The sequence below is a fragment of the Callorhinchus milii genome, unplaced genomic scaffold, assembly GCF_018977255.1.
Source record: "Callorhinchus milii isolate IMCB2004 unplaced genomic scaffold, IMCB_Cmil_1.0 Scaffold4, whole genome shotgun sequence".
NCBI classification, from domain to species: Eukaryota; Metazoa; Chordata; class Chondrichthyes; order Chimaeriformes; family Callorhinchidae; genus Callorhinchus; species Callorhinchus milii.
In genome coordinates, this window is record NW_024704745.1 from 62,637,722 (window position 1) to 62,655,547 (window position 17,826).

The following is a 17,826-nucleotide window of genomic DNA, read 5'->3' on the forward strand; positions in this document are numbered from 1 at the left end:
GAAGTAACACAAGAGAAACAATTTAATGATCTCCATTTTATAAGGAAATGTTGTAGTTTTACTCCACTCTACCTGGAGAGCCTTGTACACACTACACCAAGTAATTGTTCCTTTCAATGGAGGAAACGGGAGCTGCTGGATAAAAATTAGGCACAGTGTTTTTCTGAGATAAATGATATTGTTTCATTCTCCAATTTACTTTACACATTACATCTATAATAATAATAATAATAATAATCCTTGCATTTGATATAGCGCTTTTCACGTCGGGAGGACGTCCCAAAGCGCTTCACAGAATAGACTGTAAAGTGAATTGACTGTATATTTGTGGGCGAACGCGGCAGCCAATTGCGCACAGCAATGTCCCACAAACAGTCGTAGATTGAAAATGACCAATTTATTATTGTTTTTGTTTTTGGAGGGATTATTATTAGGCGTGTGGAGTAAGGAAACTTGCCCAAGGTTTCGCCCTCTGCCTGGAATTGAACTCAGGTCTCTCACTTGCAAAGCGAGTGCTCTAACCACTGAGCTACAGGACTCCACACTTGAATAGCCTATGCTATGCACTATTCCACAGATACCATCAACTATCTAGTAGTTCACCTCACATAGCTTGTGAACTTGGTTGAGAACTACTGGCAGACTACTTGTTAGCTCAACCAGATTCTGTCTTCACCATAACTCCACATGGACTTTCATTGAGAATCATTAAATGATGATCGTGAACCTTTGCCAATTATTTTCCCCCTTCTAGCCCAGGGCCACTAAAGGCAACAGAAACATGGCTTCTGCTGTCCCAGCTGAGAAAAACTAACTCAGCTCGGGAGCTGGGATTTAATTTAGAGCCTTCCTGATCTGTGTGGGTCGAAATCACTCCAAGCCAGTCTAAACTCACAGATTGTCAGAACGATATCAGTTTCTGTAATTGCTTGTTATGTTTCTATTTGCATGTGCAGGTTGAACAAATGAGTGAGAGTATTATATTGCCTAATATAGGAAACAGCTTCTTTCATTCTTTTGACTTGGTGCAGCTTTTGCATTTATCCAGTGAGCCATTGCAAAGCTGCCAATTTTTTTAAAAAAAGGGACAGCCATCCCTAGATGATTTTCCTTTCCTCCATGAGATAAAACAAAATACAAAATTACATTTTTATAGCGCCTTTCACTTCGAGAGGACGTCCCAAGATGACATTAATTCCAATTTGGTGGAAAGTATTTGGAATAGCCATTATTAGTTTTCCTTTTAAATAGAGAATCTTTTTTCATGTTCAATGGTAAGCAAAAAGGAAACTTGTCTAATTTTTATAACTATGTACCTATACATTTAATAAATGTGGAGTTGCATTGAGTATCTCAAAGATGACCTTTTCTATAATCCTCGGTGATGTAAAATAACTTTTATACAATATTCTCAAGAAGACATTATTAAATCAGCACAATTAAACACTTTACCCAGTTATACACATATTCCTCCAAAGCTCATGTACAACGTAACAGTCAACAAAAACTTGTATAACAAATTAGATTCATACAAAAAGAAATATATTCCCCAATGTCAAAACAACAAGTTTACAACTCTCTCTAAAAACAAGAGTAACATTTTGCAGCTTAGGAAACACTTACATGGCAGATCAACCACCAGATAGATGCCACTCTGTTATTCACCTGACAATACTGTTAGCTAGTTTGGTCAACCATTAACTTATGTGATGTTGATAAAATTAAAAGTAGTACCCTTTTGTTATAAATAATTCCATTTTCAATAGCTCTATTCATTTATAATGGGTCATGAGGAAATCCTTCACAGCGATAAGTAAGTCTCATGACAAATAGAATAAACTGAAGCAAAAGTACAAAAACGAAGCAGCCATTTATCACTATGCTATTTTAAATAATGAGACAGATAAAAAGTGCAAGGCAAGATCTGAAAGTTTTTTTTAGGCACATCCATCTGTAGAAGCAAGCTCAAAGAATAATTCCAGTTCAGTTTCAGTAATGCTTTTTTTCCAGAGGTTTTCATTCCATTCCCTGTGAAACAGGAGGCTTGTCTCACTTGCTACAGTGCATTAAATATGTCTCAGTCTGCCTTTCTTTGTTCTAGCAGGTTTTGGTTTGGGGATGTATTGATTATTTGCCTGATATTCTAGTTCTTTACGAAAGTAGTCAATTGTTTTGTTTAGGCCTTCTTCCAGGGGGACCTATTCAGGGAAAAATACAACACATCAGAAATAATAATTCTTGCATTTAATAAAGCAGCTTATGTCTTCGTGATGCTTCAAAGCGTTTCACAGCATATACTGTAAAGTGAATTGACTATATTTTGTGGGCAAAACCGTCAGCCAACGTTTCGTCCTGCCTGGTAAACTAACTCAGGTCTCTTGCTTGTGAGGTGAGTGCTCTAACCACTGAGCTATAGGATTCCACGAAGTAGCTAGCCTTGAACATTTTCTCTATATTTACATTTTGCCATGAGAATCCAGATACTGCTTTAAAAAAATATCGACCTGTCCACTCCCTCCGCTCAGCAGGCTCTGTCCTGCTCCCCATCTCTGTCTGCCACATTTGCCTACAAACACGCAGTAATTAAACTTTACAGAAAAACTGTGAAGTGCTTTGAGAGGTTCCGGTATGATAAAGCGTTTTGCCTTTCCTTTGCTTAACAGCTATAGGGACTGTATCCTTACCACAGGTTCCCATCCCAGCAAAAGCTTAGCTTTGCTGATATCAGGATTTCTTCGCTGTGGGTCATCTTGTGCTTCTGGAAGAGACAGAATTTCACTTCTGCTCCCTGTTCGGCAAAACAAGAAAACACTTTAAGCAAAAACAGGAGACTAAAGCATTCTTTCTCAGATTAGTACTGTGTTTATAAAGTACAATATAAATCAAGTTCAGCTGTGCAATTCGGAAGCAATTGCACTCAAGCCCCAATGCTTAGACCACTTTTGGCAGCAACTGAATTAGTATTAACCCAGTGGCTCTGCTCCCAAATGGTGCCTTGTGTGATCCAAAACCTTTTAAGGGATCATATTTTAGTGCTTTTAAAGAACCAGTCACACAGCAGCTTTTTAATAGCTTTAAGAAAAAATGAACAGGTTTGGTACATCCACTTAGATGGTTAAACTAGACAGATTTTAGTATTTTAACAGCTCTTAATGTGTGGGCCGCAATTCCATCATGGTCTAGATTTACTCTGTTTTAGAGCGGAAGGGTGCTGGACTTGTAGAGTCTGGTGCAGCAGAGGGCACGGGTTACAGCATTCTGTAAGCTGGATGTCTACAGCTTATGTAGAGGAGCTGGGGTGTTCAGCCAGCAGGAATAATCAAGCCCGGATGTGATGGTGGAGCAATATAGTGAAAAATGGCATAACATCTGCTTTTGGGAAAATGAAGAAAGAAATGCGTGTCAAAAATATGGTTCCATCATGGAAACAACTTCTTGTTAAGATTTACGCCCAAATGTTCAGCAGATTTTAAAACTCCAGGCCATTTATTTTCGGATGTTAAATTGTTCCATTAGGTAATGTCTTACATTAACCTAATCTCCCCGCCAACATTTGAAACAGTTTGATAAACTGATACTTAGGAGATGTTGGAATGTGTTTCCAAACGTACTCTCCCTCAGGGCTGGCAATAGGCCACAATGTATTGTTCAAGGAAGAGGTGGAAGTCCACACCAAAGAAGACTCCATTTAATCTGGTCCGGCTAAACCTAAACTTCCTTTTTAACAGCTGGATTCTGAACCCTACAGACAAAATCACACCAGACTTGTTTTTTTATTATTAGCTTACACATTTATGTAAATTAAGCAATTTTCATTGAAAAAATAACTTAGAATTAATACTCACTATCAAAGGAACTAGTACTTGAACTTGCATCAAAATGACAATTAATGGGGTCTAATTTGCAATAGTAGCAAAACAATTTATAAATGGAAAATCCTGTCTCTCTGGAACTTGGGTACTGATCTCAGTTTCTGTGAAGCTAAAAGAGGCTTCTGACAAACAGCAGAAGAATGGATTAGCTGGTGGCCAAACCAAATAAAGCAAGTTAACAATTTGCGAACCTCGCAAATTGAAGTTGAATATTGCCTAAAACTTGAATCATCAGTAAAGGAAACACAATAGGTTTTGGAGAAAGCCTGAGTCATCCATATTTATAGTTTTTGAGGATATCCTTCACCTGCAATAAAAGCTGTATTCCACAGAAACAATGCATGCATACAAAATTGTTTTTTGTTGGGAGGGGTGTGAACTGTGACTTATTGTTTTACATTAGGTTCAGCAATGGGAAAAGTTTTGTTTTGAGTGTAGTTCAGGTAAAACCAGAGTGGGGCTCCAATTGTTGCTTTGTTTAGATGTGAAAAATCAAACTATGGTGACACTGCATATTGAATTAATGATCATTAAACATAAATGACATATAACTGAATGAAGTTTTGCTAGGCCAGAAGCAAAATTATTAGTCAAATTATTAGTCAAGGCAAAATAACTTATGAAGAACCAGCAAGTTTGAGTGCTATTGTTTCATTTCTGAGATTCTGATTTGAATTCAACCTGAGATGGAATGGATAAAGGGTCTACTTGTTGCTCACTGCAAGGGTCCAATGTGACATGAGCTTGTGAGTCTCAACCCAGCTCTTAAATTGCAAGACAACTCCAGCGATCCATACAGTCAGCTGGTTTGGGAAGCAGAAAAAGAGATGTTGGGAATATGAGGGTACTCTTCTAAGTTTAAGGTAAAGATACATTATCGGGACGAGTATGGATGAATTCCAGCTGAACTCTGCATCTGGCTAAGCATTAACTAAACTGAGAGTACTTGAAGCTAAAGCCACCAGCCCCATTGCCATTCACTCACCAAACGTTCACCAATAAAACCCAACTTACCAACAAGACCCCTAATTAATTTGGCAAATTCGAGAATGGTGTGTTCTTCTGGATTCCCCTGTGAAAAGAAAGTAAGTTTGTGTTAACTCTTACAAATAAATATCAAAAGAACGATAAAATATATTTTAATATTTAATTCTCATGCCACAGTTCACAAGAACTGGATTTGATGCTTTACATACTTTTGGGGAATAGACGTTTCCTGATAATTCTGACATTGTACACACTTTCTATGGTGATAAGTATTAAATTGGAAAGAATTGTACTTTTACATGCTATTTGTTAATCCAAGCACTGCTGTGCATATACTGTTGATTCAGCAATTCCTAACAGGCTAACCAACAAGCAACCAAGGTATTGTATAGTAACCTAAAAACATTACAACTGGCTGATTTAAAGCAAGTGAAGCAAGCATTCACTCAGTACTGGTGAACATGCTGAATATTTGTACCTCTAGTACCGTAAGACAACCATTTGTTGCTCAAACAACTCTGTGCAAAGATTTGGCCCAAATTCTTAAATTTAGTCTTAATTTGGGATTCACTTTTCTGTAGTAGTTTAAAAAAAATGCGGAATATAACTCCCTAATTCACCACCCTTTGAGTGAAGAAGTTCTTCCTCAATTCAGTGCAAAAGGGCTGGCCTCTGATTTTAAGGTTGTGACCCCTGGTTTTGGTTTCTCCAACCAGGAGAAACAATCTCCCACTATCTACTCTATCATGCCCTTTGATGATCTTATAGGTTTCTATAAGATCCCCTCTAATTCTTATATATTCTAGAGAATATAGGCCCAAATTGGTCAACCTATCCTTGTAACTCATCCCCTTCATCCCTGGTACTAACCTAGTAAATCTACGCTGCACCCCTTCCAAGGCAAGTACATCCTTCCTTAAATAAGGAGACCAAAACGGCACACAGTATTCCAGGTGTGGTCTCACCAGGCTCCTGTACAGTTGCAGCAAGACTTCCCTACTCTTATACTCTAATCCTTTCATAATGAATGCTAACATACCGTTCGCCTTCCTAATTGCTGCTGCACCTGCAGACTTACTTTCTGTGATTGGTGTACAAGGACACCCAAGTCCCTCTGGACGCTAACACATTCCAACCTCTCCCCTTCTAAAAAATAACCCGCTCTACTGTTTTTGCTACCTAGGTGGATGACTTCGCACTTCCCTACATTATACTTCATCTGCCACCTACCTGCCCAATCACCTAACCTATCTATGTCTCGCAGCATCTTTTCAATGTCAAATTAAAACTAAATTTAAGAATTTGCTGAAATTCTCAATAATCTGAAACTTTAAGAAAAAGCTTTAAAGCTAAAACCATGTGAAATTTCAGGCCTTAGTTCTTTTGCGTGCAGAGCACAGGCCTTGAGTGGTTGAAATGTTAGGAATATTAACTGTATATTTCAGTCCATGTATGTGAAGATTTTGTGGGTACACTGCAGCTTCCTTATTTAAAAAATGTAAATCCATGAGAAAAATTCTAAGTAATAGGAACTGTTTCAATTTATTCACTTAGTTTCTCTTATTTTTTAAATAGGTTTCACTTTTCAAATATTTATTGCGCACTTCGAGGACAAGGGGAACGACTTAGCTAAACCTCTGTACAAATTTACATTTATATCCACTACTTCAAACACATACAATTGCTGTTCCTTTTCAAATGAACATTTAAGACGATAATAATTCCTTGCATTTGATATAGCACCTTTATCAAGTCCTTGAGAAGCCTCAAAGCGCTTAAGCAATGAAAAGTGGTGATCCATAACAGGAGAATTGCCAGGGTATTAAAATCACAAGCAAAATTGCTCATGCATTTAACTACAAATTAGTCACTTTTAGCATATACCAATGAAGTGTTTTGAAACATTCTCCTGATGTGAAAGGTGCTATATAAAATGAAAGTATTTTTTCTCTAACATACCACATTCACAGGACTGCTGACATTATTGTTCATCAAAACCACCAATCCATTCACAAGGTCACTATAACGAAAATTCAAAAGTCATTAAATAAACGTGCTTCACCTGTTCATCTATGCATTCTGTATGGTGAGTAACTCAATCAAAATGTATTCAGGTCCCAGTGAGTTTACCCAGGTCTCTACTGCTAAAATGAGTTTATGTTTAAATACATCCTCATGGAGGGGGTTAGGGAGACAGAGGAAAGCAGGGGGCGGTCTCCCTGGAGATAAATCGGTTCTGAGGAGACATGTCTGGCGAAGTCACGTAAGTCATTAGTAACCACATTCTTGTTTGCTGATCAGCCTAACATTTGGTTTATGTATGAGCTAGATACATTAAAAATATAGTAACAGAACAAAAACATTCTGAGTACATAGGAGTAGTTTGTTTTTGTCACTCATGTTTTCCCTGCTTCTCCTGTAAAAGACTGTTTTTACCTTTTACTGTGCAGTGATACAATGGATCTGCCTGTCTGTTACCTGCCTCAACTGGCCATTATTAGTAAGCGTCCAAGACGTTGCCACACGTGAAAGGTGCTATATAAATGTAAATTTGTTGTTGTATTCTTGCATGTACAACATATCTACTGATGGATAGAGTGAAGACACAGCAGACAGCATATGTTGTGCAGCTGATAGAGGCAAATTTCCCGTGAGACTCCCAGAAATTGCGAGATTTCAGGAAGATTTCAGGTCAATTCCTTAAATTTCACAATTTCATACTTGCCATCTTGGGATGGTAAAAATTAATAAAAACTAGCATGGAACAATTTAAATTTGTGGTCTTTATTAGGAACAGACAACAGAACTTCATTTACTACTTCACTAGATAATGTTAAACAAAAATATTTTGTGGTTAAAAGTAACAAGACTGTTGCATTTTTTAAATATCAGCAGTTTCCTATACTTCCAGTAACTCCAGTCTAGTTTCATTTCTAAACAGCGAGGAGCACCAGCTAACAAAAGAATGCCAACCACTTCAAACTAGTCAGATATGGACCATTAAAAAGTGTACTACATTATTTTGAATGTAATTGTCCAGATTTATCCAGATGTAAATTGTAAAAAAAAGTCTTTAAAAAGCTAAGTTGCAAAGCCAAACACTAATAAGAAACACCGAACTACAAAATGATTTCTTTGTGCTGCTCATCACTGCTGCATTAACTTTTTTAGGTCAGCCGGGTGTCTGCCATAAATCACTATGCTTTCAACATACAAAATACAATTGAACAAGTATGACCATGATCTTAAAAGTTTTCTTGAATTCACAAAGTAGATAACTGCACTAAGATAATATATATTTAGAATATTTCTGTCATTCTAAAAAAAGTCTCCTTACCTTACATACTGAAAAGATCGGGTTTGAGATCCTGAACCATAAACCTGCAAACAGGTAGTTAACAAGCTTGTTAATCTTAAAGTGAAGTTATACACAGTTTTAGCAAAATTCTATAGAGCTTAGGTATTTTTTTTTCATTCAGAGATGTTGGAATGTATTATGGCAGGTAAGGTGGTAGAGGTAGTCAATTGTGGATTTCAAGAGAGAAGTAGATAGGTATATGAAGGATAGAGGCTTGAAGTTGTACTGGGATAAAGTAGAACAATGAACACATTGCTTTATAATGATAATCCTTGCATTTGATATAGCGCTTTTCACATCTTCTAGATGTCTCAAAGTGCTTCACAGAATAGACTGTAAAGTGAATTGATTGTATATTTCTGGGTGAAATGCGGCAACCAATTGCGCACAACAGTGTCCCACAAACAGTTGTGGATTGAAGTTACCAATTTATTATTGTTTTTTTTCTTGAGGGATTATTATCCCTCAAGGTTTCTTGCCCAAGGTTTCACCCTGCCGGGAATCAAACCCAGGTCTCTCGCTTGCAAAGCGAGTGCTCTAACCACTGAGCTACAGGACTCCATGTAGGAGCAGATTCCTGGTCTGAATGCTTCTTCTGTGCTGTAAATTTCTATCATTCTGTAAATGTTACAGGTAAGTACAGTAACCTCATGGTGGATCTGTCATTGATTGCATTTACTGACACACACAAATTCTAAAAATATACAATATCATTGCAGAGGTTCAGGTGAGCTCTCCTCAGTATTGCACACGACAATTTTTGCATAGTATCTGAATTAAATTAGAAAGTGTGGCCAAAATCTGAAAACATGTTAATTGTTTAGTTTTTTTAAAAAAAAGATTAATACAAATCTTTGGGCCTATAATTCAAGAAGTGGTGTTCAGGAGCATTTGCTTTTTCAAACTTCTTTACATCTTTATCTGTTACATCCCAGCGCCTTGGGGCATACTCTCAACGTGAAAGGCGCTATACAAATGTAATTTTTTGATGTTGTTATAAAACTCTCAGATGAAAACACCAAACAAATGAACAGCAACGAGATGGATGTCAGATGTGCACTGTTGCATGTTAACTTGTACATTGACAACATAATAGTATTTATCACCCTCCCCCATCCGAACAGTAACCAATAAAATAATTTAAGGTCATCTGGCATCAGTTAAGACAAAATAGTGAAGGAACAGGAACTCTAAATAAAAATTGTTACCTAATAAGAGCCAGACCCTAAAGCTGGCAAAACTCATTTTCAAGGGAGGATGAAGAGAGAGACTTATAATAAAATCTCATCCTGTAGTTCAGTTGATTCCTTTTAAGGGGAGTTAAAAGAAAACCAATTGGCAGATTCAGGATTTCCTTCTTGAAATGTGAGATCAACTGTATTGACAGAATGACGGCTAAAACTGCTACCTCATCAAATTAGAACATGGTTAAAGAGAAGAGAAGCGGAAGCTGGGTATTTGGAGACTTCTGTTTATTGATTGTAAACTAGTTTAAAGGAATACTTCCCGAAGCGCTTTTATCTTTGAACCAGAAAATGCTGATGAAAGGACTGACAGATCTCTTGAAACAGAAAGAACCAAAGATAACAATGTTTGGTGATGTGCAACCATTATATCAGGAGACTTTTGCTGACCCCATTTATGGAAACAGATCCAAGGCTAATGGAGAAGATGAAAATTTCAAAACAACAGACTCCCTCTTAAGAGGATTTTATCCCCACAGTAAAGCAAGCATTTTCATTCTATATAGCTAAATATGTCAGACCAACTAGGGGCTGTTCTCCTTGGCGGAAGGGGTGGGAAGGGAGCTATACTGGTTCCAAGGTGACATGTCGGGATTGAGTTAGTTTGTTTCTTGAGCCAGCGGGTCCGCAATCCTGCAGGCAGATCAGCCAGACTTGGAGGGATCAGGTCACTGGCTGGTATTCTTTCCATTCAGATACTGTCAAAACATGTTGAGATATCCTCCCAATGTATAAATGTAAAGCGTATTGTGTTGTAAACCAAAGCCCTACCAGGTTGATGCAATTGAATATGTAACTGGCAAAATGGTTAAAATAGGGAAACGTATTTGTGAGAGGTGTAATGTCAGACTGGAGGAAGGAATAAGGATTAGTGTCTGGCTCCTTATTTCTAGTCTACATAAATGTCCTGGATACTGAAACTTATTGTAAACTGGTCACATTAGATAAACACAAATATGTGGGGAGAAGAAAGCAGCAAATGATGCAGCAAAGGATCTGGATAGGTTATGTTGTTAGTAGAAAAAGTAACATAATTAAATGTGAAGTATTAGCCCTGTTGCAATTATTTCAAGAAACGTGGAGCCTTTCTCTTGGTTATCCTGCTTTTTCCACCTAATACAAATTAATCTCCAAATTCAAATGAATTGGCTCCTCATTTCTTTGTTGTTTATGGGAGAATTACTGGTGCAAATTAGCTTTATTCCTAAACAAGTATAGTCAAACTATTTTCAGCACTACTTTGTTAGTTCTAGCCTAAAGTGGCCTTTATGTAAGGGTGGTCTTGATTTAATTCCTATGTTCACAGGGTTTGGGCTATGTGTAATAACAATATCTTGCATTTTTATAGCGCTTCCTTGACTAGGCCTGAAAATGTTTTAAAATGTTTTATGCGGGAAGCTGTGAGCATCATGTGGGTTGTTCAGTGTGGCACTGGTAAGTGCACTAGGAGTCTGGCAGGAGTCTACACTGAGGCTTGCAGAAATTGATCATGCATTACCAGTAAGTACACGGAGGTTCACTTAGAGTTGGCCACTGAAAAAAGGTGTCTGTACACCGACAGGGCTAAAAAGGAGTGGCTGCTAGTTGCGTTAAGACAGGTTATTGCTGAATAGCGGTGGTTTAGTATGGAAAATCAGTCAGGATTGTTCCAAGGTGGTTGTTGACAGCAGGTGGCTGCTGAATAGAGGTGGTTGCTTTAGCAATATTGGCGTAATATTGCTCACTATTAGTGGGCGGGCCTTCCACCACTCTGCACCCATCCTCTGGAACTCAATCCTGCAGTCCCTCCATCTCACCCCCTAACTCACCACCTTCAAGACCTACCTCAAGACCCTCCTCTTCGACCGTGCTTTCAATCTCCCTGCTTCCCCGCTTGCCCTCCACTTTCCCCCACCCCGACCCCTAGCTCGGGTCTGTAACTCTGTCTGTCCAGCACCTTGGGACATCCTCCCGATGTGAAAGGCACTATACAAATGTAATTTTGTTGTTGTTGTCATCGTTGTTGCTGGAACAAGTGGATATAATGAGCTATTTATGCTGCATCATTAGCTTGAATTCAGTATTTACGTATGAATCAGCTATTAAGAGCATGGATTCAATTCCTTGTGCCTCTGAAATCAGCTCAGGTCTCCCCGGGTTCAACATAAATCCAGCAAGCTTTTTTAAAAAGAAACTCCCTTAATCTTTTGAATGTTAATGCTGAGAATATTGCACGACCATTTTTTTGAGCATTAAAAAATGACCATGTCTTTTGTGAAGCTTCAGAGCTCTGTGCACATGCGTATTTATTTCTGTAACCATCTGTTCAATGGTGGAATCTGAGAAATTGGGTCCGCAGCTTTGATACCTGGTATTGTCTTCCTTTACATTGTTTTTTAATTAAAAGAAACATATTATTTAGAAGTCAAAGGCTGTTTGGTTGGTGAAATAATGGGTTTTGAGATTTTTGTAAAAACTCAGGATCCCACTACCTAGCAGTTGAAGGTTACAATTGGGAAATCAAACAAAGCATAGATACAGCTCTCTGGCCTCTCCCCCTGTGAATTACATTGAAAAAAAAATTTCAGTTCATTTGTTTTGATATATATCACATTCACTCCAAATATAATCCTAAAAGATAAATTGCATTGCTGTGGGTTGGTTCTCTCTATTTATTTACTGACCTTAAAAAGTCACAGTAACATTGGTGACACTTCAAAATTGAAAGTTTATATTCATCTCTGAATCCAAATGTTCATCGGTCTCACTCAAATATTACAATTTATATTGTAACCCAGCCCTGCTTGGTTGTATTTCCAAAGTCCCAACAGGGCTGAAATCAATTTGTTGTGGAGCTTTTGATATTTAGGTCTATACCGCTTATAATCTTCAATCCCTTTCATAATCAGACACAGCACCTAGGTCCTTCTAACAAATTGAATGTCATAATATTAACTAGTTTTGATCTATGCATTATTACAATCAGAATCGTTACTGCTCTTCTCTAAACCCTCTCCAACATTTTTTGAAGGTAAAGTACCCATACACACAATATTCCAAGTATGCCTTATCCACTTAATAAAAGATCAAATTGTTTGTTTCACATTTTCATCTTGTCCCATATCTTAACATGAACAGCACATTTTATACCTGGTATTATCTTCCTTTAGGTTGTTTTTTGGATAAAAATAAACAATAGAAGACTTTGAACAAACATTTGCAGAACAACAATAGATGGAGCCTCACTGTGTATAATAGGTTGGCAGAGGCAAAGATGGCTAAGCTTCTCAATATTATTTGTTGTATCAGTGACCAAATATATATTTTCCTATTAGCTCAAATGCACCCATGTAGTCTAAAAATCCATCAACTTATACTAAAAAAAAACAAAAGGCAAAATACTGCGGATGCTGGAAATCTGGTATAAACACAGAAGTCACTGGGAACACGTAGCAGCATCCATGGAGAGAAGAAAATTAGTTAACGTTTCAGGTCAATGACGAAAGGTCATTGACTTGAAACGTTAACTCATTTTCCTCTCTCCATGGATGCTATCTGACCTGCTGCATATTCCCAGCGACTTCTGTGTTTTTACATCAACTTATACTGTCAAGTTGAACTTATCAAGATTCAGGTACAATAAGAAATGACCAGATTGTTAAGCTACTAAACAGCCAGTGAAAAAACAGGTAATGGAAATTAAATTAGAAATAGCACTCAAGAGTACATTCCACACTCCCTTAAAAAATAATAGATAGCTGGAACGGAATTACATTAATCCAATTAGTATTCAGATGATAAATGTAGCATCACAACAAATTTAATTTGTTTTTCTTATTTTAAAACACACTTTAAAATATGTGCACATATATATATATATATAAAATATATAACAAATGATACTCACTGTTAGTCCTTCTCCCTGAAGAGCCTGCAGAATAAAATTGCTCACTACTCTGCCATCATTCATATGCATTCGAGGACCAAATGTATTGAATATTCTTGCAACTCGAACTTCTACTCCTTCCTGTGACAACCAAATATAAAACATCAGTACCTGCTCTTTAAAAAGAATGTTTTAGCAAGGAAAAAATTCATTATACTTTATTCTTTATAGCAATTGGTTTCCATATATCTTAGAATCTTGGCTGACAAAAGAAACAGAGGCTGCAAAATGAAATTTAAAAAGTACCATTTCAAATGTTAAGATTCCCTGCCTACCTTGTTGGCACAATTGGCACCTCATTTCAACCACAAAATATACAGTCAATTAATTCACTTTACAGTATATTCTGCGAAGTGCTTTGAGATATCTTGAAAATGTGATAAGGCGCTATATCAAATGCAAGGATTATTATATATTATATATAATTTTTCTTTGTCAGACAATGATATGTGCCGTGCACCAACCTGTTTCATGTAAGCATAACACATTGTTTCAGCAACTCGTTTTCCTTCATCATAACAGGCTCGTGGACCAATGGGATTTACATGACCCCAGTAATCTTCACGCTGTGGATGTACTTCTGGATCTTAACATTTTTTTTAAAAAAGAACATTTTAGTTAAACTGGCATTATAACTATCGCAAATAAACTGTTATAATATACAGGTAGCAAAATAGCTACAACATTAAAGTGCTGATCATAGATTTAACAATAGATGGAATTAAAGAATTGTAGGTGGGTCTCTGAGAATTCTGTCTGCTTAAAAGGCACCTGAAGAACTTATCAGTAACATTTTGTTTACGGATTGCTGCCCCATTCTGACCCATGTAATTTGTACTCTTTTAAACTCTGATATCTCATCTAAACATTCCCACGTGTAAACCATAGATAATGTCAACATTCTAAGCCACTGCAAGGGCATCACAGCCCAATCCAATGTTTCCAATCCACAAGCATGCTCACCTTCCCGAAGAGGTGAATACGTATGTACGTGAATGTGTCAATAGAAACCAGAAACGGGAAAACTGACTGACTGATTTCACCTTTTGCAGTACTAAGCTTATGTTTGAAAAGGATCTAGAGCTTACCTCCATACACCTCAGAGGTGGAAGCTAGCAGGAGACGTGCACCAACACGTTTTGCTAATCCTACAGAAATGCAAAATCCATTAGTTAACAAACTTATTGGGTATGACAACAATGACATAAATAAATACAAAATCACCCTATACTTACAGTATATACTTACAGTATAGGGTGAATCACAAACCTCTGCAATAAATGCAGAGTTAGAATTTAAATAAAATAACCAATCAACCAAGTAACAGCCTTACCTAACATGTTTAACGTTCCAATTGTATTTGTCTTCAATGTCTTGATTGGGTTATACATATAATTTGGAGGCGATGCTGGTGAAGCGAGATGATAAATCTGATCCACTGTTTTAAGTTAAAAAGAAAGAGTAAAATCAATCAGAGTACAAAGCAGACACAAGTACATAGCTTTCTCTACATTAACTAGAGTTACTTTCTCTCCATTCTGATGCACCAAATATTTGGATTTTCAATTGAAGATCACCTTTATCAAATTCCAGATCATGTCACATCCCAGGAGTAAACTTTAACTATCCCTTTATTCACATCAGCTGTGAATGGAAGGGAAAAAAAACAAACTTATTTCACACAGTGTCCCAAGTACAATCCTTAATACACTGAGGAAATATTACCCCAGCACACACTTCTTAGGAAAACAGGCAGTTCCACAGGTCATGAAAGTTAATGCACAGCCCAACATCCCAAATGAAAAAGTTCTGTTTTTTTTTTGGTAGCGTAAGATTCTATTTAAAGATCAACACCTAAGACAATAGAATAAATACAGAATTATCATTTTCAGTTCAAACTATACTCCAACACAAAGAAGCATTGCTATATACAGTACAAGAAAACAAATCACCTCAATGGCTACACACAAGGGCACCAGCAGAGGGTGTTATACCACATAATACTTATCACTGTTCATTCCGCACAACAAAACTAAGAAACATCAGCTCTAAGATTTATAGATCGACACTATATAGCCATCAATAAAAAAAATCCCTTATGATCTTAGCATTAAGAACACTGCCTTATAATTTAAGATTGCGTAGAATTTTCAGAGATTCTTGAATTTTAATTTGAAAGTCCGTTAATAAGAACTGATCTGCAGAAGAGATTTCCATAATACAACTGCACAATCTTAACCTTTAAGATCATGATCTATAATAAAATAATAATCCTTGCATTTGATATCGCGCTTTTCACGTCTTCTAGACGTCTCAAAGCGCTTCACAGAATATGCTGTGAAGTGAATTGACCGTATATTTGTGAGCGAAACGCGGCAGCCAATTGCGCACAGCAGTATCCCACAAACAGTCCTGGAATGAAAATGACCAATTTATTATTGTTTTGTTTTGGAGGGATTATTATTAAGAGTGTCGAGTAAGGAAACTTGCCCAAGGTTTTGCCCTGCTTGGAATTGAACCCAGGTGTCTCGCTTGCAAGGCAAGTGCTCTAACCACTGAGCTACAGGACTCTTAAGGGCTAAAACCACTAGAATGTCAGGCCTCAGTACTTTGCTGTATCTATAACCCAACCTTTTAACATCCAGCTTTTGGTTGGTTGGAAAAGGCCATTAAAACCAGCATTTAACCAATTAAGATCCTTTAAAAGAAATTGTGAAAGGAAATGAAGTTAAGAGAATTAACTGAAAGCAGAGATTAAAACAATAATAATAATCCTTGCATTTGATATCGGATTTCATCACGTCTTCGAGACGTCTCAAAGCGTTTCATTAGAGGATATTCAATGAAAAGTGCAAAACTGGAAATTGAACTCCTGAGGAATTAGGGAGAACAGAGTTAGAGACTGAACAAAAGAGCAAAATTAGACAACGATTTGTGACAAAGAATTCTGCAGTCATCCACCCTCTTTGTAAGGATGTTTTTCCTAACCTCCCCTTTAATCTCTTTTGGTATTTAATTAAGAACAAAATTCCACTTTCATGGGAGAAAGCACATTTCAGAGATCAAATATTATTAGGCCTCTCTCATAACAATGCTTGGACATCATGTAAAACCTGTGGTACTAAGAGGCAAGTTGTAATCAATATTTATTTAGTTTGTTTTTGAAAAAACTTATCATTGGTAATGATATTGAGACGTGGTTGAATGCTGCTGCCTACATTAAGAGATTTAAATCTATTGTTTAGCATTCTGCTAGACGCACTCTTGTCCCTTGGTATTGCCTGCAAGGGCTAGTATACAGAACTAATGTGATTCAACTATAAAATCCAACTATAGTAATTCAAGAAATACATGCAGGAAGATCTAAGGGGCAGAAATGTAATTTATAAGTGATTTAAAAATGTCTGGTTAGTGAGAACAACAGCAGATTAAATCTTCTCACGTGGATAAGCAGGGACAAAATAGTACACAAATGTAGCCCAACAAATGCCATTATTTGGACAGAATGCACACTTAATGTATTCTTCTTCATGCTTGGTATTTGGAACTTTTAAATGCCAGATTCATTTTTCATGAATGTAGGAATAAGACTTAGCAATTGAGACCATTGCGCCCTTTCCACTATTTTATCCCATCATGGCAGAACATTTTAATCCCAGTTCTGTCTTTTCTGCATATTTTGGTAGTCCAAGTACCTTTCTACCCATCTTTTAAACATCTTGATTGATTCTGCATCTACCACCATCTGGGCCAGTGCCTTATATATTCTCCCAGCCCCCTGCGTGAAGAAATGTCTTCGAATTTTTGTTGCTTAGTTCTAATTCTATGTTCCCTTGATTATGATTATGTACCCTTGTTTGACTCCTTTTTATCAGAGGAAATGGTTGTTTAATATATCTTGTTTGTCAAGGGGTACACTACCATGTCTGCATCCCCAAATATTGTTTATAATTCAATATATGAATTTGATTTCTCTCTATGGCTTTAGCCTAAGGTGGAATTGGAATTCAAACCTTTAAGAATAGTATTTATCATTTGTGAGTTAAGTTATTCTCCAAAAAGTATAGACAGATTTGGCACATCAACTGAAGTTAAGAGACATCTGTCCCTTTAGTTTTACAGCTGTCAGTGGGAGCAATCTCTTTTCATACCCGATTCAAGCGCCCTCATGTGGTGTCTTCAGTTCTTTTTCAAACCCACATACAAAGCAGCAGAAATTTACTTCTTGCTCAATTATGTTCTCCAGTTTAGATTTTTCCTTTCGATTTTATTTCCTCCTCATAATTATGTTCACTCATACTGGAGCACGATTCCTTGAGCACATGGAGTGCTATTTTTCTACGATTTGAGCCTGGTTGGAAAGTGATGGTAAGCTATGTAACCAATGGAGGGGAATGGGGCAAGAGATCAAAACTATGCCAAAAACCCTCTTCATCTGTT

General features: G+C 37.1%; 1 protein-coding gene across 2 annotated transcripts in view; it reads right to left on the reverse strand.

The window, feature by feature from the left end:
• Positions 1–497: 497 nt before the first annotated feature.
• uxs1 (UDP-glucuronate decarboxylase 1) overlaps positions 498–17,826 on the reverse strand; it is a 44,724-nt gene continuing 27,395 nt past the window's right edge. The window contains exons 7-15 of one of the 2 annotated variants that reach the window (XM_007885045.2): positions 14,720–14,824; positions 14,475–14,534; positions 13,851–13,972; positions 13,348–13,467; positions 8,197–8,240; positions 6,819–6,879; positions 4,887–4,944; positions 2,685–2,788; positions 498–2,198 (exon numbers count right to left, since the gene is read on the reverse strand). In XM_007885045.2, the coding sequence (XP_007883236.1) occupies positions 2,067–2,198; positions 2,685–2,788; positions 4,887–4,944; positions 6,819–6,879; positions 8,197–8,240; positions 13,348–13,467; positions 13,851–13,972; positions 14,475–14,534; positions 14,720–14,824 (806 nt within the window). In that variant the 3' untranslated portion in view covers positions 498–2,066. Of the gene's footprint in view, positions 2,199–2,684; positions 2,789–3,111; positions 3,373–4,886; positions 4,945–6,818; positions 6,880–8,196; positions 8,241–13,347; positions 13,468–13,850; positions 13,973–14,474; positions 14,535–14,719; positions 14,825–17,826 lie in introns of those variants that run through there. The other variant, XM_007885059.2, reaches the window with a different exon arrangement.